The sequence below is a fragment of the Podarcis tiliguerta genome, assembly GCF_965153285.1.
Source record: "Podarcis tiliguerta genome assembly, chromosome: 12".
NCBI lineage: Eukaryota > Metazoa > Chordata > Lepidosauria > Squamata > Lacertidae > Podarcis > Podarcis tiliguerta.
The window spans coordinates 38,502,462-38,526,679 of NC_139545.1; the positions used below are offsets into that span (position 1 = coordinate 38,502,462).

At 44.9% G+C, this 24,218-nt stretch overlaps 1 protein-coding gene across 46 annotated transcripts in view; it reads left to right on the forward strand.

Annotated features, from left to right (window-relative positions):
- The window catches only part of KIAA1217, a 358,062-nt gene that overhangs the window by 294,296 nt on the left and 39,548 nt on the right, over positions 1-24,218 (forward strand). For 44 of the 46 annotated variants that reach the window (XR_014503649.1, XR_014503650.1, XM_083406004.1 and 41 more), the window contains one exon: positions 21,006-21,820. Coding sequence is in view for 44 of the 46 variants with exons in the window: in XM_083406004.1 (XP_083262130.1) it covers positions 21,006-21,820 (815 nt within the window). In the remaining 2 variants the exon portion in view is untranslated. Of the gene's footprint in view, positions 1-6,394; positions 6,484-17,338; positions 17,540-21,005; positions 21,821-24,218 lie in introns of those variants that run through there. The other 2 variants (XM_083406030.1, XM_083406029.1) reach the window with 2 other exon arrangements.

The window sequence follows — 24,218 nt, forward strand, 5'->3', positions numbered from 1 at the left end:
CTATGGCCGACCAGATGCCGGTGAGAAACCTGCAAGCAGGACCTGAGAGCACCAGAGCATACTTGAGACTATGGGGTCATACACTGACCGTCTAAATATTGTGCGTATTCAGTATTTTTTTATTGTTCAGGAGCATCACTTATTGGCCCTGCTCAAGAGGGTAGTAGTTACCCACTAAGGATGTTCTCATATGATGCTGGCTGTTGCTGTTTGGCTTGGAAGTTTGGTAGTGACAGAGGAATAAATGCACCAGAAAGGGACAAAGCAAATGGAATGAGGATAATAGAAAACAAATGAGATATGGAGTTCAGGCATTGTGCTAGCCTAACCAACCTCACAGGGTTGCCAGAAGGTTAAATGATGTGTGCTGCCCTGAGCTGCTTGGATGGAGCTATTTGGATGGGTAGATAGACGGTCAGAGTTGTCTGTGCATGTTTCAGATTAAATGTTAAATCCTACAGGGTCACCACTGAAGAGTATTGTAGAATGCAGCTGTAGCAACGTAGCGAGTTGATTCTCTGTAGGCTTCAGCAGTGTTATGAGACAAGGATTACCGTATTTTTTGCTCCATAAGACGCACTTTTTTCCTCCTAAAAAGTAAGGGGAAATGTGAGTGCGTCTTATGGAGTGAATGGTGCTGCGCAGAGAGGGAGAGCTGCGCAGCGCTCCTTCAGCGAAGCACCTCAGCTGCGAAGCAGGAGGAGGAACGGAGCCCCGCTTGCTGTCCTGGCTTCTGCCTTAGCCATGCGCAGCCTCTTCGGGGCAGGGGGAGCCTTCATTCTGCTGCCCTGAAGAGGCTTCACGCAGCTATCCCAGAAGCCAGAACAGCAAGAGGCTATCCCAGAAGCCAGATCCCTTTTGCTGTTATGGCTTCTGGGATTCAGAATATTTTTTTTCTTGTTTTCCTCCTCCAAAAACTAGGTGCGCCTTATGGTCTGGTGCGTCTTATAGAGTGAAAAATACGGTACTCTGCTGCCACAGCCACCAACAGGCAACCAGCTCCCCACATAGAGGTGTCTCCAATGGGGATACTTCCATGCAGCAGCCACACATAGAAAGTGGCCATCTGTTTTTGCCCTGTGACTAAAAGCATCTGCGCAAGCCGAACAAACAAATAAATGGGTGCCTGAGTGCAGCGGTAATTGGTAGCTCTCTCCAAGGGGTCTCCACCTTTCAGGCATTAAAAAACCAAGTAACAGTTTTGAAATGTTTATTCCAAAGTGAGTGACTAATGGCTTGTGGGCAGAATGGGCTTACATTATGCAGATGAGATGAATGTGGATATTGGCAATCCAGAAATGTAATTATACAACTGTGGGGGTTTTTAAAGAAGAAAATTGAGATGAGCTATTTTCCTCAGTGCGTGTGTGTATCTGTGGATTCCTCCTAATGGCCTGTTGGTTGGGCATTCATCCTGATTTGCTTGCCCAAAACTCCTCTGGAGGCTAAACTGTGTCTGTGTTTGTACAACAATGAGCATTCATCCTGATTAGGTTGTGCAGCGTTACACAACTTCCTGTCAATAATCTGCTCATCCCACACTATTCAGTATGTTTGCCGGTCACTTTCCTAAAATTCTGCGTGTTGCTGAAGTGGATTTGCTGTGCTGGGGTGACAGAATGCTTTGTTCCACTTAAGTTGTGCAATTCTAAGTTTCTGGTATGTGCTTTAATCCTTCCCACAAAATATTGACAGTCAGGAGGTGACCTTATGTGTGTGTGCAATAGACATTCACACCAATGCTCTGATTCACTGTGGTTGAGCAAGCAGCTGTTTCGTTACTCCTCCACTGGCTTCTGAACTATTTTGGGAAAGTTTTATTAACTTTCTTATGTTAATGTTGTGCAAGCGTAGATGGAGGAGTGTTGTATTTAACCTTCTCCCCGTCTTGTCCCTTCACATTATGCTAGTGGAGGGACTAAAAGCACTCTATGAAAATAGCAATCGATGCAAAACGAATGTGTGTAAGGGTGGCCCAACCCTGATGCTTGCTTGGCCATCGAGGGGTGGAATTATGCAGGCTGGCACCAGTGAGATAGTGTGCAAGCTTGTATTAAATATGACAAGAAGGAACAACAACACAGTTACATACTCTTTTATGTTAATTGCTCTCATCTATGGATAATTGCCGTGGTGTGTGTGGCTTATTTTTTTTTTTTTTTTTTAAATGCAAAATGCCCTGTATCTCATTCATGGGTCATGTTTAAAAACAACAATCCCCAAACAGTGTCCTTTTTGCTTTTGGTACAGCTGAAACTGAAGGCAGCTGAGGCTTCCCGCACCACAAACAGAGGCTCCCTATAGCATGCCAAAGAAGCTGTTTTCACTGAAAGCAAATCTTCGGCAAGCGATAGTGAAAGAATGGAAAAATAAAGAAAGGGACGGGATGTGGGTGGGGATGAGCAGCGACGGACAAAAATGCAAACTTTTAAACACTCCCCAAATTCATAATACAGGCAGGGCTTTTTTGTAGGGGAAGAGAAGAGTTTTATGGGTTGGCTATATAAATGTAACAGAAACAAATTGTGAGAATCGGGTGGGGGCAAAAAATGGTATATTTACGTTCCGATTCACTGTGCCTGGAAATGAGAGAAAGGAGGAGGAATTCCTGTGATGTGAAGTTCAGCACTGCAGTTTATGGCACTGTGTCCCAACTCAAGGGTTCGGGGTTCAGAGGAGCACCCCTTCTGCCGCCTTAGTTGCTGCTTGGAGTCTTTGTGCAATGCAATAAAATGATATACAAGAGAGCCATTGTTGTGCAGGGGTTGGAGTTAGGGCTGGAGTCATCATCTGGCATCCCCATTACCATGGCCCATTACTATCAGTTGCCCTGTGACTAGGGCTGGGCGAGTCTGTCCGTTTTGGTCTCTGTCCTTTTCTCACTTTTCCAGTCTCGGGTTCAGTTTGCCACCATTCCACATCAGTTTGCAAGGATAGTGTGAATTTCTCCAGATGTGCCCATCCTTGCAAGCATATATCCCTCATATAATGCAATATTGTATGCAATTTTCACTAATATATGCAATTTTATCCATGCTCCCCCCCAATGTACACATTTTTTGCAAATTATTTGGTTTGGAGAACTGCGTCACAAAACTGAGAGAGAGTGAAAATTTTGAGCCATGGCTGTGTTTCGGCTGACGTATGGTTTCATGAAGTGTACAGATGAAGGAACCTCACAATAAAATGCAAACCGAATCAAATTTCTCCCACTTACTGGTCCACCATTTGGAGCAGCACCCATTTAAACCTCCAGCATTTAAATTTCTCATGATGCCCCTGACCTAGTATAGTTCTGGGACATTGTGTGAAATCCTTAGCTGGAGGGGGAGCTAGAAACAGCTGGTGGTTAGGATGCTTCTACTGCGGTGCCCTGAACGGGGCCCACTGGGGGGGGGGGGTCAATTTGGCCCCGCAGACCTGGAGACAGACAGTCTTGTGCTAGGACGGGTGAGTCCTGGGTTCAGTTCCTCACAAAGCTAGGGCTCTGTAAGGCTAATCTATCTCACAGGGTTGTTGTGAGAATGAAATGGGGGTAAGAATCCTATTAGCTGCCTTGAACTCCTCTGGGATAATGTAGGATATTAATGATTCTTTAAAAGACCAATGAAACAGATTTGTTTAGGAGAAGAAATATTGGTTAAAGAATGGTTTTGTATTGAGTTTATTTTACTTCACTTAGAGACAATTGTGATTAAGCGATATATACATTGTTAAAATAATACTGGTGGTGGTGATTATGGGCTAAAATGGAAGTTGGAATGGTTGATTAGAAAGACATTTTCTTTGATGCAAAGTATAAGGTGCAAAGACAACACACATCCTATCATGAACTCCTTCATTGGGGCAAGAAATGAGTTAACTGTAAATCATAAAGCTGTGAATCATAATCCCAGATATATGAAGCAGGGAATCACACAGTGCTTTTAGCTTGGGGTAATTTGTTTTGACCAGAGAGTGTGGCAAAACATTCAGCTCTCGTGGTGCAGAAAGAAGTTCCAAACTTTCAGTAACTGAGGCACAAATTTAAGTACAACATTTGCCCAAAGGAATATCAATCTGGTTACTTAACAGCTGTACGTGTGGAAGGGGGTGGGAGAGCCTTGTTTACAGTCACATCCTGAACCAATGATCATTGTGCACTGATTGATTCAGCATGGATGTAATAAAGGAGTTTCAGAAGTGGTTGACTCTGTCTCAGAAGTAGATGGAATAGGGAGGTGCCTCCTCTGTGAGTTGAAAGGGCTTAGGATGGTGTGGTTTCATCTCAGAAAGGGTCATGCTCTGGGCAGAGTGTGCTTCTGAACATAAACGCCAATTGAGGAGGATGAATCAGAGCAGCAACCTCTGGGAGTGAGCTGCTTTTGCATTCCTGCATCATAGAGCTGTAGAGTTGAAAGGCACCTTGGATACCTCCCTGCCCAATGCAGGTTGCCTCTACAGCTGCCTCCCCCCCCCCAAGCTGGTGCCCTCCAGATGCTTTGGATTCCAGCTCCCATGATCCTTGACTACTGGCCATGCTGGCTAGGACTTGTGGGAGTTGGAGTCCAGCAACATCTGGAAGGCACTGACTTGGCAAAGTCTGATCTACAGCACCCCACTTACAGACCTTCAACTCCTGAGGCAGCCTCTTCCAACGCAGAACAGTTCTGAGCATTTGCAAGTCTGCCCCATTTTCTGAGTGACAACCCTACAGATATTAGCAGGTGGTTATCATGTCTCATCTTCTCTGAACCAGACTAAACATAATCCAGCTCTTTAAGGTCATTGCTCTTAGGACTTCCAGACCATGCAGACATCTTGCCATCTCTTCCAGTTTGTTAATGTCCACCTTCAAACAGGTGGTCTGGATAGATAAGATAAGATAAAGCTTTATTCGCATTAGCCAATGGCCATAGCAACAGTAAAACATTACAGTATACGCAGAAAAGGAAATTTGATATAAGAGCACAAATTAAAGTCCTGAATCAGCCGTCAGTTAGTGGCCCTTATTCTGATTGCCCCTGCTATGAACCTAGCAACCTTTGCTGTTATCTGCTCATTTTGATCCGATAGAAGAAAGGACATTGTGGCGGTGGTTGATTGCCCTGGGATGGTTAGTACGAGTGGGGTTATGATCTCGTTCCTCAGGTCTTTGTAGAGAGACCAAGACAGGAGGATGTGTGCCGCTGTTTTGGTGCTACCATCTCCATAGCGGCAAAGACGTTTCTCAGGTGGGATCTTTTGGAATCGACCCTCAAGTACTGCAGATGGCAAAACATCCAGTCTTGCAAGTGTAAAAGCACGTCTGTATTTTGGGATAATAAGTTTTTGCAGATATGGGGGCTAGAGAATCAAAATGGAGAGGTGGAAAATGAACATACCAAGGGCAGAATTTCCTTATAGTGGCCAGGTTGTTCTGATGCTCGATATCTTTTCGATGTTGACCAGTTAGACTGTTTGCTTTAGTAGGGCCCATAGTGAGTAGGTGTTGTGGGGATAGGCCACAAGAGTGAAGTTTTTGATAGACAGTTTTAAGCCAGGCACTTTTATGGGAGTCTTGAAGTACTAGGGATAGTAAACCAGGGGGGATTTGAGTTTAGGCGGAGCCAGAAGTTAAGAGTTCTTTGCCAAGTCCGTACTTCTACTGAAGGGAGACTTGCCTACAGGGGGCCTGGAACTGGACAAGGTGGGGCTTTGTAGTTAAGAGGCTGAATCTGAGAGGCTTGGGTTCACTGTGGATAGTAAGCCATACTCCAAAAAAAACATGCCAGCAGCATCATGGTGGACTATTTATTTATTATTATATTTATATCCCACTTTTACTCCAAGGAGCTCATACACGGTTCTCCCTCTCCATTTTATTCTCACAAGCAACCCTGAGAGACAGTGGCCCAAGGTTACCTGGCAAGCTTCATGGCCAAGTGGGGATTTGAACCTTGGTCTCTAATGGTCCCAGTCCAGCACTCTAACCACTGCACCACGCTGGATCTCAGTCACACTGGGTGCTGTCTGGGTATAGCTATTTTTGAATGTAGTCCAGGCCTACATGATTCATGCCCTTAAAAACTTTCACTGGCTGTGTTGCTCAATGAAACCCATGTGCTGCAAGGAAATTTGGGGGCTGGGAGAAGGTTGAGAGGTCTGGCATCATGGCTGCAGGATGACATGTTTGCCTGCCGTCCTTTTGGCCACCACAAGGCCATCTACTTTGGCTCAGGCTTACATTCCTGATGTGTTTCGGGTAAGTAGTCATTATGGGATTGCAGCTGGCAGGCAGCTGAGCCAGATGGATTTGTCTTGCGTAAGATGCCGCTTCAGCCATGCCAGTGGACTGTTTCAGCTGTAGCCGAGCTGCAGAATCAGTGGGCTATAAAAGTTCACATCCATTTACAAATTATGTGCTTACCAACCGTTGCAAAGGCTTCAGATGCCCTTTCTCTGTCTCATTCTGGAATATCTCTTGGAAACTCTACCTTGAACATACTGTTCCCAAATAGAAAGGTAGGCTTGGGAGGTGGACGCCAGTGGTTTAAGGACATGAATGTTCTCCGGAGTATGAAATAAAAGACATGTTCCGTCCATCTTTTTGTTTAAATTTAGGATTTTTAGTTAATGCGTGGTTTTAATGGCTTTAATAATTTTGTTGGCTTAATCAGTGGAAAGATGAGTTTATAAGTATTTCTACTAAAAATAGTTGAGGTTAGTGGAAATTGAATTGCTGGAGTGGTCCACAGTAAGAAATAGAGTTGGCAGACCTCCAGGTCTCCATGTTTGCCTGGCCCCCTCCAAGCAGCAGGTGGAAGGCTTGATTCACTAGGTGGATGAGAGTGCCTTTAATCTTTGTTATTATTATTAAGAATGCTGTGCATGAAGCTTGCAAGCTTCAACCCAGCAGGATCTGGCTGCAAATGATAGCACAGACAGTCGGTTGGCCAGGGTGGTGGCGGCTCTGCCTTCCTCCACTCCCTTCTCCCGAACCATCTCCAGCGCCTAACCCCATGACGCCACCAGCGGCCACCCTTAAGTCTCAGGTTTGGACCCTGAAATCTCAGGGTCTGAGATGCTCCTGACCCGGCAACCCTAGTTAAGAGTGTAATCTTATATATGCTTACTAGGGAGGAAACCCCACTGAACATAGTGAGACTTGCCTCTGAGCAAACATGCAGAATATTAGCTATAAAGGCCAGTGTATTAATTCCTACTGCAGGCTGAGATCTGCTTCAGCTTTGATTCATTCTTCCCATCCTGCAATGCAGAGAGGATGGAAGTACATAGGTGGGAAGCAACATCTAAGGAACTCAAACTTCAGGAATTCAGGTGTGAACTGGCCTGATTTGATTTTCCTATACAAAGCAGGGGGTTGAATTTAGGCTGCAGTCCTAACCCCACTTACCTAGCAGAGTGATTTCTCTTTGTGGCAGTACTAAGTGCTGTCACCTCTTCTTTATTTCACTGGCCATGACAGCCATTTTGTGCTGGCACCCATTTCACTTTTATCAAGATAATGAGCACCAGCGCCTCGTTTTTAACCCCGAAAGCACTGCCCTAGGACTGACTTCTGAGTAGACATGGTTACGATTTGTGCTGTATTGGGTTATCTAGTGGCGTTTACACTTTTGGGAAGGTTCCACCAGAATTCTTGGCTCCAGGTATTTAAAAAAACAAAACATTTATATCTAAATGCAACTTCTTGTGCAGTTTTAAAGCCACCGTAAATTAATGTGGAAATGGGTTGTAAGAGATGTTTGAGTGAGCACGTGAGGAGGTGACATAGACTGTAAAATACACTGATTTCTCTATCCCTTATCTTGATAAGGAGCGACATTCCCCCGCACCCGTCACACGTGTGGTTCCTTTACCTTCAAATTGCATGAGGAGACGCACCAGGGAAGCAGGACCTATGGTGCTGCAGAAGCATCCGGATTGCTCCTAAGACATAAAAAGATTAGCAAACAGTAGGCGCTTATTGTTCCCTCTGTGCCTCGCTGCACACAGGCAGATGAACGTCAGAGAGGCTGAATCTAAGTACTTTAGAACCGTCGAGGTTTTCCAGTCAATAATCAGAGCTGGATTAGCAGTTGCACATTTACTTAGCCACAAGCGCATGTAGAACATCTGTTTCAACATCTCCAGTCGGGAGAGGTTCCTGTTGCAGACACATGTGCTGACCAGGTGGGCTTCTTCCCCCGCTGTGCTGAGAGTCAACGTTTAAGAAAACCATTGTTCTGTCTTAAAGGCTTCCTTACAGGAGCACAACCATCTCCACAACAACATCCCTTCATCTCCCCACAGGCACTCCCAGTAGGAATTGTCAAGTTTCGTTACGTGTGATTATTCAAGCCGCTGGTAAATTTAAACATTTATACTCCTCTCCCAGTTTCGGTTGTTCCTCAAGAAGCAGAGTTCAGGTGCCAATTGGCACCCCGTGGGTGGTTGCAACTGTTCTTACTTATCTCTTTAAAAAAATAAATCAAAATGTTCTCTCACTAATGCCAGGTTTGTTTTTGTGTTTTTAAAACCATTTAGCAAAAATGGCATGCTTGTATAAACAGTTTTAGAAAGCAATCCCGTTCCCTTGCTGCTGCCATACAGCATAACCCAGCCACAGACAAAGGAAGCAGTGAAAGGTGGCAGGATCAGGCTCAATGCCAGCTGGTTCTGGCTGTGAGAGCAGCTTGGGATCCAGTGGATTCCGAGCTGATCCAACCCTGCCCGTGCCTGCCCCTTTTTAAATGCTCTGTTTTGTTGCTTTCCACCAGGCTCTGCCAGCAGGGATAATGTGTAATATGTTGCTCTGCCCTGCGTTTTTTCTATGGAAATGGGGGTTCCACCTCAAGGAATAACATGCTTGCTGCTGTAAGCAGACTCCCTTGTCTGGAGATGAATAACAAGGTGACTCAGAATTCATCTCCTGGCTTTCAACTCAGTCATGTTGGCCTCTGGGTCATGTAAACAAAGCTGAGAATGAAGTGAGTTTAGGATCTATTATCTTGAAACGTTCTCATGTAAACAAGCTAATGCACCCTCTGTACTCCCAAAGACCACACAATCCCTGATTGTGACTGGTTGGGCCTTCAAATGTTTCCTCTCTCTCCACAACTGGGCACATAGATTTTGTGTCTCAGAATATTTGCCATGTTCTTTGTTCTGGATAAGTTTGTCATAGTGACAGAACACTTGGACACTATGACACAATTTGCTTAGCTAAAACAATGCCATAGTTTTCTTTTTTTAAAAAAGTGTTTGAATTTGGTATTATATTTGCTGATAATTTATTTACCTGGCTCATTAAAAGTAAAAAAAAAAAAAATGTTCTGAATTGTCTGGCACCCCATGTTCTTGCAGAATCCCCCCCCCCCCTTTCCTAGTAGTTCTTTGTTTTTGTAGCTCTGGACCAAATAAAATATAATGAATGACACACATGATTGGATGAAGGCACTGATCTTGATTCGCATAGTGGTCCTGGGGGGAGGGAGTGTTTAACCCCTTCCCCTGTGCTCTTTCCCCACACTATCTAAAATATATACGTCTCCATCCACCTGAGTTGTTGATAGTTCTGTAGCAGAAAGGAAGATACAGAGAAATACACGTCTCTGCATGTTCTTCCCACTTTGAGGCTAATAGCAGCTTTTGGAGCAGGGTTAGACCAGGAAGATGGCCAGAGGGAAAGTGTTAAGGGCTTCCCTAGCATTACAGCTCCAACCAAAGTTAGAGGCCCTCCCACAAGCTGATTTAATATGTTGTGTGCATGTTCAAATATACAAACATATGCTTCTATTCTTCGGCTTAGTGTACATGTGGTGTTTTGTGTCAGCATTACTTGTGTGGGTTCTCTTACTATTCACTTGAGGTTGGGGGTGGCCTAGGGGTGGTTGGTTGTCTTTGGTTGGCTGTAATGAGATTAGTTTTTTTGTGTGAGTGGGGGGGGGGGTGTTTTTGGATCAGGTTAGCCAGATTTATTTGTATGCTGTCAGCAGATTCTTGTCACTGTCTTGTTGGGATGTATATGTGATAAAGGGGAACCATACTGGGGTGAAGGCGTCCTCTTCTATTTGTCCCTGTGTCAGTTTCAGTTTGTTGGTTAGTTTTTCTAATAAGGCTATTTCCCCTACTATTTGATACCATTGGTCCATGCTTACTCCCGACAGGTCTTTTCAGTGTCTGGCTATGATGCGTCTGGCTGCTGAGAGTAGGTGGGTTATGAGCTCTTTATGGTGTGAGTGGGCATTATTAACTTGGAAGATGTTTAGTAGGGTCAGTTCTGGGGTGACTTCTAATGCTTGCTTAGTTAGAAGCATAACCACCCGACCCCACCCCACTTACCATTCCCCCCCCCCTTTCCCCCTATTTTCTTCCTAACCCAACACTGTATGTAACACTCATGTCTCACAACAAATGAAACTGATCTGTAGAAAACAGAGACTTGAAAAAGAGACAACGCATGTATTTTTGTAAACTTAAGAAATCACACACACACACACACACACACACACACACACACATCTATCTATTTATCTAGCTATACACACATATATGATAATGGACCATACGTGATGTGGCCCTCTAGAGTAAAAAAGGAATTATATTGCTCCTTAAATCATAAATCACCCTCCACTCCACCCTAGTGACTCTTGTGCTGTTTAAGATACATATTCATGAGTGTACGATGAAGAAAACTTTATTATTAACTGAGCCCAGAACGTAATAGAGTACAGTGGTGCCCCGCAAGGCAAGTGCCTCGCAAGACGGAAAACCCGCTAGACGAAAGGGTTTTCCATTTTTCAATGCGCTTCGCAGGACGAATTTCTCTATGGGCTTGCTTCGCAAGACGAAAATGTCTTGCGATTCTTGCGATTTTTTTTCGCTCCCCACCCCCTTTTTCTAAGGCACTAAGCTGCTAATAGCCTTTTAGCAGCTAATCCGCTAATCCCTTAAGCCTTTAATAGCCGCTAAACCGCTAATAGCGCTGATCCGCTAATCCGCTAATAGGGTTGCTTCACAAGACGAAAAAACCGCTAGACGAAGAGACTCGCGGAACGGATTCTTTTCGTCTTGCGAGGCACCACTGTACCTTGTTTGCTCTCCTGCTTCCCCTTTTGCAGGCATCAAATTTTGAGCTCCATTGATTAGATTCTGAGCCCAAGGACAGGGCTTGCTTTAAAATAAATAAAAATAGAAGAACATCTAATAGTTTAGGTGCTTAATTAATGTGCAGTGAGCAATTGGGTTGCCACCAAAACCCACTTTTGCATGGGCTAAGCTCAAGATGGGCAGCATCGCATCCATGAAAATGAACCACGTGATTCAGCATCTTCTTGTTGCGTGTTGTGTCCTGTGCCATGTCCATCCTGGATGAATGGTTATAGCAATATTTCATGGGGCAGCACTGAACTGCGTGGCCCATTCTTTAACAATGCAGTGCTGTATGTGGAGCACAAAATGATGTCATTGAAGGTGGAGAAAAGGAACAGCCTAGTCCTGCTGCCACACTAAAGAACCACCATGCCTCCATCTCTGTGTGTCTCTCACACATGTGTGGTGTCTCTGTTTAATACTTCTGAGCTAGTGGAAAAGTACTGAGATCTTTAAAGCCATCCTCGCTATGTTTCCTAAAGTCCTTACTCGGACAAGTTTAACTCGACAACAAGGAAACTCCTGTGCAATTTCAAAATCTGCCTGTTCTTTACGGTTGCAACCTATGGTCTAAAAGTAACTGATGCCATAACCATGGTGCCAGTTGCCCATGACATATTTCTGTTTGTTTTCCCCTATTGGCACACAGTCCTTGGGGCTTTTAGCACTTTAAAATACCCAAGCTCTGCGATAGGTCACGGTTGGCCAAAGTTGCTGAGACCATGAGCAGCTTATCAGCCTCTTCATATGTCCAAGAAGCAGGTGATTAAAGCCTCCACTGCTGTCATTTCTCCTTCCTCAACAACCCTCCATTACTTCCCTTGTGCTGCGAACCCTTCTCCCTCCCCCTCTTCACAGGCTAGTGGAAGCGGAAACAAGTGAGTTTGAAGTCTGCGGTGCATCCAGGAAATTAATGGAGATATTTGCAGAGAAGGGAGAATTAGAACAGGCCAGCAAATACGAAGTGCTCAGGGTTGAATCTCATTTCTGCGGACTTAATGTTATTCCCCAACTGGCCTATTCCTCACAGCCCCTGAGGCCTTGACAGCCATCCAGAATGGTGCCCTGTCCTCCCACTTTGGACTATGTGTGTCAAGCCGGAAGGCAAAGAGGGAGAAGACCTGGTTTCAGTATTAGAGCATTCAAAACTAGTTAATAGGAATTAATTAAATTCAGGATATTGCAGGGCAAGATAGACAGAGCTTGAGGGCTCCCGATAAAGTAATTAAAATGGTGGGTGACGCTTGAGTGGTTTGTATGTATTATCAGAACCGTGAGATTGAATTACAGCCAGTCATCAGCTCATGCATTATTTATACTGCTGTATCAAAATATTTTTTAAAAAGAAGAAAAACAATAAAGCAAGTTTAATTCTATAAATGATACGAAACATTTCTGAGTGCCAGCCTTGAAGCACTCTCTCTCTCTCTCTCTCTCTCTCTCTCTCTCTCTCTCAATCTCTTTCTCCCTCCATTGGCCTCGATGCACTGGGAGCTAGCCTGCCTTGTTTCTAGAGCGGCGTGCAAATGTTCAGTCGAATTCCCCACCCATTTATAGGCGAATAAATAGTGGGGAGGAGGGAGGATTCCACTGACTTTCTCTAGGGGTGGCAGAAAAAGTCTTCCAACAGATTTGCAGGGATGTGGCTCACCGTTAGCAGTGGCAGTAGTTCAGCTTCATTCTCCCATGTTCCCTGCTGCCCACATTTTTTTTTTTTTTTTTTTTGCTGCTGCAGCTGTGTTGGCAACCTGGCCACCATTTTGCAACCTCTACAGTGTCCCAGACAAAGTGCTATTCTGGGGCATGTTGGCCAGTTTGGAAATGGTGGCCACCAGACACACAAAAAAGAAGAGGATTATTTGGAGCAAATTATGCTCCAAATTGTACTGCCATTGTCTTTTCATCTTGTCTCCTACTAACAATCTTACTCCCAACCCTTGCCAAGATACGTTTTGAGAAGGATGGAGACCAGCAGGGTATTTTCCTGGTCTTGGCACCCTTTCCGAGCTTTTTATTCTGGAAAGTCCCCTAACTTTGCCAAGAGTTCTCTGTACAAGCTTAGAACAATGCAAACAATTACAAGGTGAGTCATGGTTAGCTTGCTTAATTTGTACATGTAGCCCTGGTTCGTATTTAAGGCTCCATGCATGCAATTGGAGTATGTGCGTTCATGCCTGAGGCATGAACCGTATTGCATATACAACGTACATGATTTAGCATCGGGATTCTTGCTTTCCCTTATGTTTTTCATGTTAAGATCTATGTACTGGCACTCTAAAGCTTGACCTGCATATGTTTGCACAAAGAATCTGATCTGACCTGGCCTGGCCCCTCTGTTATGCTAGGGCGAAAGCACAGTGAAGGAGGCTAGTGACATCCACAGCCCAGTTTCCATGGAGACAGCACCACACATGCTGATATTTTGGGACTGGGCTCTTGACCCTTCAGCCATTCTCCTCCTGGAACATGAGGCTACTCCTCAGAATACTTGCAGACTGTGTGTGTTTGAGTGTACATCAATTGTTCATTTGGGCATAGGCGAGGGAGGGAAGCAACACTGGTGTCTCTGCTGCTTAAACAATGACCAAGGCTTATTCAGTGCAGAATACTGATACACGCCACCCCCAATTTCCACAGCAGGGCAAGATGGCAGGGAGTTCCAATCGCTTACCCAGGGTCTACGTTTCCTTTGCAAATGAGCCACAGCGGAGACTGTGGTGTCTTTATGATGTACGGCTTATTTACACATATGTACAACCTGAGCCTACCACGGAGGGGTTCAAAGCATTACGCTCCAAGAGGGTTCTGTTTCTCTCATTCCTGCAGCCTTGGATTCAAACTGTCTGCCTACATTGTACCCTGACCACCCACTTCTTAACTTGCTGCTACTTAACAGATGGAGTCCTCCCCCCCCCCCTCAATCACATCACAGCCAACTGATAATCCTGAAACTTCCTCCTAACAAAAACTCTGGCATTGTTTTCTGACTAGCGATCTCAGAGCTTGGGTAGGGGTTCTCCCCCCCCCCCCCCATTTGCTGGCTGGCACAGAGTCTTTGCTTCCTTTGTCCTCTTTTAATGGCCCGTCTCCCCAGGTGATTACTAGACATGGGAAGCTGGTTTAACCTGTATTTTAACATGCAAAGTCCAGTATCTGGCAGCCCGTATTAATACTCCAAGCACTGGTTGAATTCTAACTTACTTATATCCAGGAATTACCCTCTAACTCATAACAATATTATTCAGAAGCTTAGGAGCAGCTCTGCAAGCTGCCTTGAACCAAACCATTGGTCCATCTTTCTCAGCACTGCAGCTCTGCAGGGTTAGTCAGGAGACATTTTCAGCCCTACCTGGAGATGCCAGAGGTTGAACCTGAGACCTTTTGCATGCAAAACAGGTGCTCTAAAGGTAAAGGGACCCCTGACCATTAGGTCCAGTCGAGGACGACACTGGGGTTGCGGTGCACATCTCGCTTTACTGGCCAAGGGAGCCAGCGTACAGCTTCCGGGTCATGTGGCCAGCATGACTAAGCCGCTTCTGGCGAACCAGAGCGGCACACGGAAATGCCGTTTACCTTCCCACCGGAGCGGTACCTATTTATCTGCTTGCACTTTGCCGTGCTTTCGAACTACTAGGTGGGCAGGAGCAGGGACCGAGCAACGGGAGCTCACCCCGTTGCGGGGATTCGAACTGCCAACCTTCCAATTGGCAAGCCCTAGGCTCTGTGGTTTAACCCACTGTGCCACCCGCGTCCCTTAAAGCAGGTCCTCTAATACTGACCTTTTTGTCATACTCACCAGCTTTAGGTCGACAGTGAAGATTGGCTATGCCCACCACCAAAGGGGTCTGAGAAAATCTTCTCATTGCTCAAGCCAATGAGCAAGCATGACCTATTAGTCTATTTATGGGTCAGGCTCTGAGAGTTGCATCTGATCTGTTGGTGTACAAGGGCTTGCTTGCTGGTCTTATAGGTCTCCCTGGTCTTCTTGCTTTGGCAAGAGCTGGGTAACGGTGCACAGGTTGCCTTCTTTGCAGTTCCTGCAGGTCACAAGCTCATAGACCCAGAGTGGTCTTGGTGCTCAGTGTGTGAAGGAGGGAAAGAAGTGGGATTAGTTCATTCTAAATCAGACCAGACTCAATTTGCACCCATGGAAAAGGACCGGCTTGGCTGGGCAGCCCACCCCACCCCATGTATTGGCCTTGGCATGCCCACCTCCACCACTTCACCAGTGTGCATCTAACTTAGCACAAATACTGGTCCCTAATGAGCTGCAGGGCATTATGCTTATTCACCTTGGCTGAGCCACTTAACTCTTGCTCCCATACAGTGCTCATGCAGCTGTAAAATGTGAACAGCGGCTTCCCTCCTGCAGTGAGGCTTGGCTCATCTTCAGGTATGTTATTCAGGATCGTCCTGATGAAAAGCAATGAAGAAACAGGTCCCTTATTGTGACATAGCCCTATGGGTGTATTTGTGTAAACAGCTCTGTGTGTGCAAACTTAAGCTGCATGTGTTATTGGTAACAAGGTTATAAAACAGGCAGGGCCAGTGTTTTCCAACTGGGTTTGGGTTTCAGCTTTGCTGCGATCGCTGCTGTTTGGCTCCTGTGGGCCCAGTGACCTCAGGCTGGAACTGTAGTGGCAGAAAGGGAGCATGCGTGAGTCAAGCAGTGGAAATTGTTGAGTGGCGATAATTGTTAGAAACCTAGCCAGAAGGATAATGTTGCTCAAGAGATGGAGAGGAATGCTTATAGTACCCAGTTTAAACAGTCATGGTTTCCCCCAAAGAAACATGGGAACTATAATTTCTAAAAGGTGCTGAGAGTTGTTAGGAGACATCCCTATTCTCCCCACAGAGTTATAATTCCCAGAATTCACTGGGAAAGGGGATTGATTCAAAAACCAGCCTGGAAATTGTAACTCTGTGATGGAAATAGGAGAATAACCTCCCATTCTGAAATAGCAGGCAGTATCATTTTAAATGAACAACGCATGGAGAATCAAACTGGTGTAATGTGTTACTAATGCAAACTTGCTGCCTCTAATGAAGTTGCCAACAATGCTTCAACGAGCCAATGAAGATGTAATAATTACTATGCTGAGGTTGGACCACCAGTTCATTGAAGTCAGCATTTTGGCTGTTAACACTGACCGGCCAGCTGCCTCTGGGAGGTTCAGAAGCAGGGCACAGTTGTGATAGCCCTCCTGTTGCTAATTCCCAACATCTGGCAATCTGCATATGGGAGCCTTGAAAACAAGAGGTTTTGCTTTTTGTGTCTCAGTGACTGTTTACCAGAGATAAGCCCATCCTCCATAGTGCTGCTCTCTGTTCAGGAGTGCAAATTCACCTCATCATCTAACATTCAGTGCGTTTACACTAAATGTGCAGTTCTTGCGGCGATAAGTTCTGCAGGTGGGTTATGATTAAGTGTTTCTCTGTGTACGTATACCTAGTGCAAGCACTTTCACCTTTATCGGTTTCCACATGTAAGAAGCAGCTAACCCAGCTTTTGTTCTAAACAAACGCTTTACGCCTGCATTTTTATTTTACTTCCCCTCCAGCCCAACTTAATTGCATGTGTAATGTTCTGCGGATAGCAACGGAATTGATTTATGACGGCTGCCCAAAGTCCAACTTGGCAAAGTAGCAAAGGTAACTAGTTAATTAGTAGACAGGCTCCTGGGTTGCCCAGGTGCAGCTAAAGACAGCCTCCCATTTCATCCATTTAATGGTTGCAAGTGAACCAGGCTCTGCATAATGTGTGTGGTTTTTAAGTTGCTCCGATAAACAGGCTGTGGGCTTTTGGTTCACGCTTCCAGCATCTTGTCCTTGTTAAAACATAAGCAGTTTAAGATCGTGTCCTTTTTCTGCAGTCAATTATAGGGATATTTCCCATTGGTTTTTCTCTCCATCCCCCACCCCTCACTTTTCTTCTCTTTTCTTTCCAAAACAAAGTCTTGTGGTTGTTCCCTGCTTCCTCTCCTTGGAAAGAATAGACTCTTCCAAGTTGGTATCATCTGTGCATTTCAATACGTGTGCTTAATTCACTGGCTCAGGCGCAATCTGGTATGTTGCACAGTTTGTGACTGGATGACATGACAAGGGAGGGGTATTTAGTGACTAATTTCTAGAGGGAGGAGAAACTGAAGGTTTGTCATGTGGAAAAGTACTTTAGCCTATTGAAGCAATGTTGTTTAGAGAATCAAGTAGAGCAAGAATGGCCCACACTGCATGTAAGCCGCGAGACTGAGGAGCTTTCTTAACACACACAAGAGCCTTTTCCAAGAAGGATATATTATATACATATTTTAAAAATCTCATTCTAGACCGAATCTTTAAAATCTGGGAAGCAAAAAAGAGCGGTAGCATGTGGAATGCAGACTAACCATCTCATTGCTCCAGCAGTAGAGCTAATTAAATTAATGTAAGTGGCTTTTATTATTTGGAAAGGAAGAAACATCGGAGTGGCAAACATCAATATTTGGCTTGAAATGTTGCCTGCATGCTTTTTTCTTTTAATATTGGTTTATCAGCATCTAATAACGGAAGGATTTGTGAGATAATAACTAAGCGTGGTTTAAAAGATTTGTGTCTGAGGGGGATATTTGCAGGCGAGAGTTCCTTTTGTGGACCTGGGAGATAATAAAAAATAATGTACTGCTGCCTTTTTAAGGCAATAGAGAGGTGGGGTGCTCTTCTGTGTCTTGCAATTTACAGATTACTTGAATTTTGGTATGAAATGAAGTTGTTTCAATATGATGATAAATTGTGGTGATTTGCTTTCCTGGTGGGATATTCAGTGCAGCAGGGGCACTCAATTTATTTGTGTTAAGGAATGTATGTAAGAGCAGCACCTGACCCAAATATGCAGATGTAGGAGTTGGTTAGGGATGCAGGCATACACTGTTTTTAAAAAGCAATGGAATAATAAAAAAATTAAAATGTAAGCTACTGTTAACAAAATGCCTGTGTGTGTGTGTGTGTGTGTGTGTATGCGTGCGTGTATCATATAGAATATAAATAGGGAGGCCACTTGTACTAAATGCCCAAAGAGGTTCAACAGGAAGAGCTATGTGACATACGCAGTTAGAAATGCATAAAAGGAAGCAACCTCTGAATGTGATTGGGCTGCAGATTTGCTGGTCATCTGGCTAGCGCCATTTCACACAAGATGAAATTCTTAGGAGAAAGACACTTCTTCATGGGAAGCAGTCGGAAACACTCACATACTCCTCTGCTTGTTTCTTAGGCTGGGAAGCTGGGATCAGCCATAACTTCATATCAGGTGCACTGCTTGCCAGTGTCTTCCCAGAAGTCTCTTCACTCATGTTGTCTTGGGTGAATAAGGAGAGCAGCCATGTTCTGTTGTAGCTCAGTGGTAGACCACTGGAGCCTGTCTTCGCGTGCAGGGGAAGTCTCCAACTCACCAAGGGTTTGAGACCTATAGCTACCCTCACCTGGTTTATCCAGCCAGTCAAAGCTGTTCCCAGGATGTGGCCGGCCGCTGTCGCATGCTGACAGCTTCTAGAAGCTGCAGGTGAAAGCTGAATGCAGAGTGGGAACCAAAGGTGGATAAACTACCCCAAAGGAGCATGGTGTGTACCCCACCAGAGGTACTCCTCCTCCTCCTCCTCCTCCTCCTCCTCACACCCCATACACTACCCCATGCACCCATGAAGCAGCACATAGTGTGGCCAGATTCAGACCTCACTCGAAACCATAGTTTATAATGGCAAAAATGAGCCAGTGAGCCATGCCCCTTCTTCCTATGGCACAGCAGTGAGGAAGAGCAGAATCCTTTCCTTCTAGTTTGGAAGGAATAAATAAGCTGCAGCTTATTGTGTCATCTGTACATGACAAATGGGGGTTAATCTTAACTACGGTTTGCTTGAAAGAATGCAGCTTCAAACCATTGTGCTGTGAAGTTAGGTTGTTTAAACTATGCTTAACATTAACAATGTTTGGAAGACACACTAAACTGTGGTTAATTGAGAATAGAAATGAAAGCTTCTGTTCTCCTTATGGTTGGGCCAGAAGGGAGCTGGGGAAGGGGAAGCACATAAGGCAATTTGTACTTTCAGTGGGAAAGCGAAGGCTTACATTACATAATGTGTGAAAAGACCCTAAGCTATAGACTTGTGTGTGTGTATATATCTTGGTAGACTGATTTGTTTTGCTTTTCTACTTTTCTACTTTGTTTTTATCTCCTGCACCTCCTGCCACGCCTTATTTTCCTACTTACTTTTTGAAGTTGCTTGGCTACTTGCCTTCCCCTTCTTCTGGTGCCTAAGGATACAAACCCTCTCTTTGACCTCTGGTCACAAAAAAGAGGCCTCTGCAAACTCCCAGCTGTGGAGATGGGTGTAATAGGAGCCGGTGTTATGTATATCCTGGCTTGGGAATTGACAAAACAATGAAAAATAAACTCGTAGGTGGGGAAGGGAGAGAACTCAGCCCTTTGTTTTGGTAGCAATGCAGAGCACCTTGTGACGGCTACTCAGTGGGTAACATCCTCTGCCTGTCCCTAAATTGTGGAAAGATGGTTTTTCCTAGTTAAGGTCACCATCCAACGTGTGGCACCTCCTAAGTTCCATGGCTGTCAGAGGCATCTGAGCTCAATGTAATTGTGCAGGTGCTTTGAACCTCATACTGGATATATTCAGTGGAGCACCATGTTTGCAGGATGTGCAAACTATACATCTTATTTTGGTGGCGGCTTATGCACCAGAGGAACAGCTGTGGGGCAGTCAGTGTCCACTTTTACACCCCATAAAGAAGTGTCATTCTACCCATATAACCTTCAACGTAACCACATGGGGTGTGCCTGGCTGCTGTTTATCTGACTGGGAAGGTTTAATGGGCAATGATTTTGAACACATGTCTAGATGCAGGTCACCCCCAACTTAATTGGCCTTTTCATACAAAGCCTTGTTCCAAACGTGGATCATTTTATGATGTCATATCTGGGATTCACCTTTAGATTCACCATTTGCTTCATTTTTCTACATTGCACAGGAGGAGCACAAATCCCTCCCCCTCCTTCTACCCCCACTTGTCCATACGTCTTGTCTCTTAAAACTGTAATAGATGGTGCCAAAAGTTGCTTCATGTGTACATTTTGCTTAGGTAGAACTCACCAAAATGGTTAACTGAAATCAGAATACAGTGGTGCCCCGCAAGACGAATGCCTCGCAAGACGGAAAACCCGCTAGAGGAAAGGGTTTTCCATTTTTTGATGCGCTTCGCAGGACGAATTTCCCTATGGGCTTGCTTCGCAAGACGAAAATGTCTTGCGAGTCTTGAGATTTTTTTTCGCTCCCCACCCCCTTTTTCTAAGCCGCTAAACCGCTAATAGCCTTTTAGCAGCTAATCCGCTAATCCCTTAAGCCTTTAATAGCCGCTAATAGCCGCTAAATCGCTAATAGCGCTAAGCCGCTAACAGGGTTGCTTCGCAAGACGAAAAAACCGCTAGACGAAGAAACTCGCAGAACGAATTAATTTTGTCTTGCGAGGCGCCACTGTAATGTTGATATAATCATTTCGCTCCCCCCGCCCCAAGAATAATAAGTTCCGGAACTCACGATGAAGTTGTTACAGTAAGTCGCTGGCCCGCAATGGTGCCCACCTGAGAAGTACCAGAACCATGCTCCGGCTGGGGGGAAAAAGCACTGGAAATAATGATGAATTAGTATGTGTATATACAAATAATGAGGGGAAGGCTCTTTAGTATTGTTGAATATTGTATGTTATTCTACCTATACCTCTAGAGTTAGATAAAGTATAGGTAAGGATTTTGACCTTCAAAATTTGATTTTTAATTTTGTGTCACTGCATCCTTGCCTAGGATAACCCAGAAGCGTGCCTCTTAAGTGGATTTCTTTGTGTTACAGATGCAGAGAGAAATCTTCCCCAGTTCTTCTCGGCCAGGATCTACTGCGCATCCCCCTCATGCACTGCCAATCTCTCCACCGGCTACGCCAGTGCCCCACTCCATGCCTCCCTCCCCATCCAGGATCCCCTATGGCACTGCCAGGCCAGTCGGCGGCCCTGGCAACGCCACCATTCCCAGGGACAGGCTCTCAAACATGCCAGCCTCGAGATCCATCTCACCGAGCCCCAGCGCCATTTTGGAAAGAAGGGATGTGAAGCCCGACGAGGACATGGGCAGCAAAACTCTTACTCTTTTTCGGAACGAGGGGCTGTACGCTGACCCTTACTTGTACCACGAGGGCAGGATGAGCATCGCAGGTTCACATGCGGGGCACCCTCTTGACGTTCCTGACCACATCATTGCTTACCATCGTAGCACCATGAGGTCTTCAAGCACTTACTGTAATCCTCCTATGCAGCCTGAGATCATGGAGCAGTCGCTGTACCGGCAAAAATCAAGGAAATACCCCGACAGCCACCTGCCGACCCTGGGCTCCAAAACTCCTCCTGCCTCCCCTCACAGAGTAGCTGATGTTCGGATGGTAGACATTCACGCCCATCACAACTCCCAAGTGTCTCCTCACACCATTCACCTTGAGAGGTCGTCTCCAGGTCGCCAGTCCCTTAAGAAAGACCCAGGGACACCTGTGTTCGTAGAAGCAAAACCAAGAAATGTCATGGGCTTACCCAACATGGCTGAGGTAGTCCCGTCGGTACCTGACAAGAAAACTTTTGGCTATGGATCAGCAGTGATACCCAAAGAGAATGAGACCAGGTAAGGCAGAGCAAGATGGTATGGCTTTTGTCTGGATGAGTGTGTGTCATGTGACAGCTGGAGGACAGGTAAGATTTGAGTCTCTCCCATGTCCTTCATCACTGTGGCCTATTAGTCTTGTGTGGCAGCTTCAAAAGACCCAAACGAGAAACGGGAGCCCTTCCCCTGTGGCCCATATTCGCTCATCCTGCCTATTGACAAGCTATAGGGGTGCATTCAATGGATGCATCTTGTCCACTTCTAGGCTTTGTAGGGGACCCTTGGCAGTTTTTCAACTCTATGCGTCCGTTGTTCTTGACGTGCTTACATATGGCTATGTGATATAGAGAAGATATTCTTGTAACCCTGTTTACCGGGTTGGATTCTGACTTAGAATAGACCCACTGAAGTCAGTGGGACTGAAGTTATTGATGATTAACTGAAGTGCCATAGATTTCGATGGGTTCACTACTACTACTACTACTACTACTACTACTACTACTTTATAGCCTGCCCATCTGGCTGGGTTTCCCCAGCCGCTCTGGGCAGCTCCCATCAAAATATTAAACAGAATAAAACTTCAAACATTAAAAACTTCCCTAAACATGGGAACTAAGTATGACTAAGTCTGGATCCATCCTATTATCTTGTTAAGTAAATAATATGTTGTTTATTGTGCACAAGCTTGTGCCTTTCTTGGTGCTAAAAGCAAATAAATAAAAGGAAGGAGAGAGAGAGAGAGAGAGAGAGAGAGAGAGAGAGAGAGAGAGAGAGAACAAGCTGTACTTATAGAAATTTATTTTATCTTAATGGTGTGATCCATGGTGTTTTTTACTCGATTCTCATGAATCAAGTGAGTTATACTAATAGGGTACAAACTTGATAAAACCAGCAGGTCCTGCCCTCTGACCAGTAGCCCTGGTGGCAGGCAGTAGGGATCTGCATTGCTCCCAGTTTGACCATCAGGGTGACTGCCACTTTCCTTGCCTAGTAACTAATTCCAGATTTCTTACATCATGAATAATAATTTATTGTGCCAGTAATGATTATATGAGGTAGAGATAATTGCTTTTGAGCTGTAAACACGTCATGCATTTAATCTAGAAACAGCCATCATAACAGCTTGTGTCTCCAGCAACAGTCACTTGTCCAGCCGTGCCTCATTCCTAACCACAAATCCCTCCCCCCACAGGTCCCAGAAGTCGAATATGCTATTACTTTGTAAGCTGCTGCACAGCCTTTAAGTAATCCCCCTAAATGCTCACTTTAGGACCAAGAGTGGTTTATTCTTGTGAAATTGACAGTGATAAATAGACCATTTTCATAATGGTGCTTCTGAATATATATATATATATTTAAAAAGCCTGTGGTTCAGATGCAATATTGAGCACATTAGTAAAATTATGCAGCCACCTTCCTGCTTTTTTTTTTCTTTTTAGAAAAAGAACTTTCTGCGGCTATGGGGCCATTTAAGAAGCTTCTTCGGAAAGCGAAAAACCATTTCCACAGATTAGTCTGTTGTCTAACCTCGGAAATGTTTACCATGCCTCTGAAGTCTTAACTTTAAAACCATAAAAGCAATTTGGTTTGTCGCAGTTTAAAATAGCAAATGCAAAGCGGTCCCAAACTAGTGAGCTAATTCTGACTTAGCCACAGATTTCCAGGCTAGCCATTCAATCTGGCAGGCAGATGCCTTCCTTGCATGATTTATCCCTTGGTGGTGGTCTTTACCTGGTTCTAGAAGACAATAGTTATTTCAAGTGAAGCGAAGAAGAGGTCTGTACTCAGGGCTTGGTTTAGTTAACTAGCTATAGTTAGAACAAACCACAGCTCCCTGAGTTTGGATGTCACGGGGAACTGTGGTTAGTTCTAAAGAGAGAAGGTGGGAGCTATTTATTTAACCCTTTCCCAAGTGTGAAGGAATAGCGGAATGGAGAAGATGTGAACCCAAAGATTTAATTACAAGTTGAGCTGAGGTTCAGGGGAGAGTTTGGCTCTGCTTGTAATAGCTTCAGCTTTTCGGAACTGGAGGAATTCATTTAGGGCTGCCCTCCCCAGTTCCAAAATTCTGCTCCAGCTTGCAAAACATGGTCCTCCACCCCGAGCTATGTGTCTGTTCTCTCTCGCTCTCGCTCTCTTTTTCTGAGAGAGCTTCAATTTAGTTTTCATTATAGTATAAAATAATTGGAACACTTCCTTAATAATATATGTGTGAGAGTGCTACTCCTCCAAGTTGCTCACCCTAAGGTACATCATCTGTCTATATTTAATGCACACGTAGACTAATGAAGCAGATGAACTTGAATGGAAGATTTTTATGACTGGCATTCTGGTTTATGCCTGCACCAGGCATGATGATGATGATGATGTGTCACCTCTTCAATGTGAAAGTAAAAAAAGGTGCCTCTGGGAGAAGGAA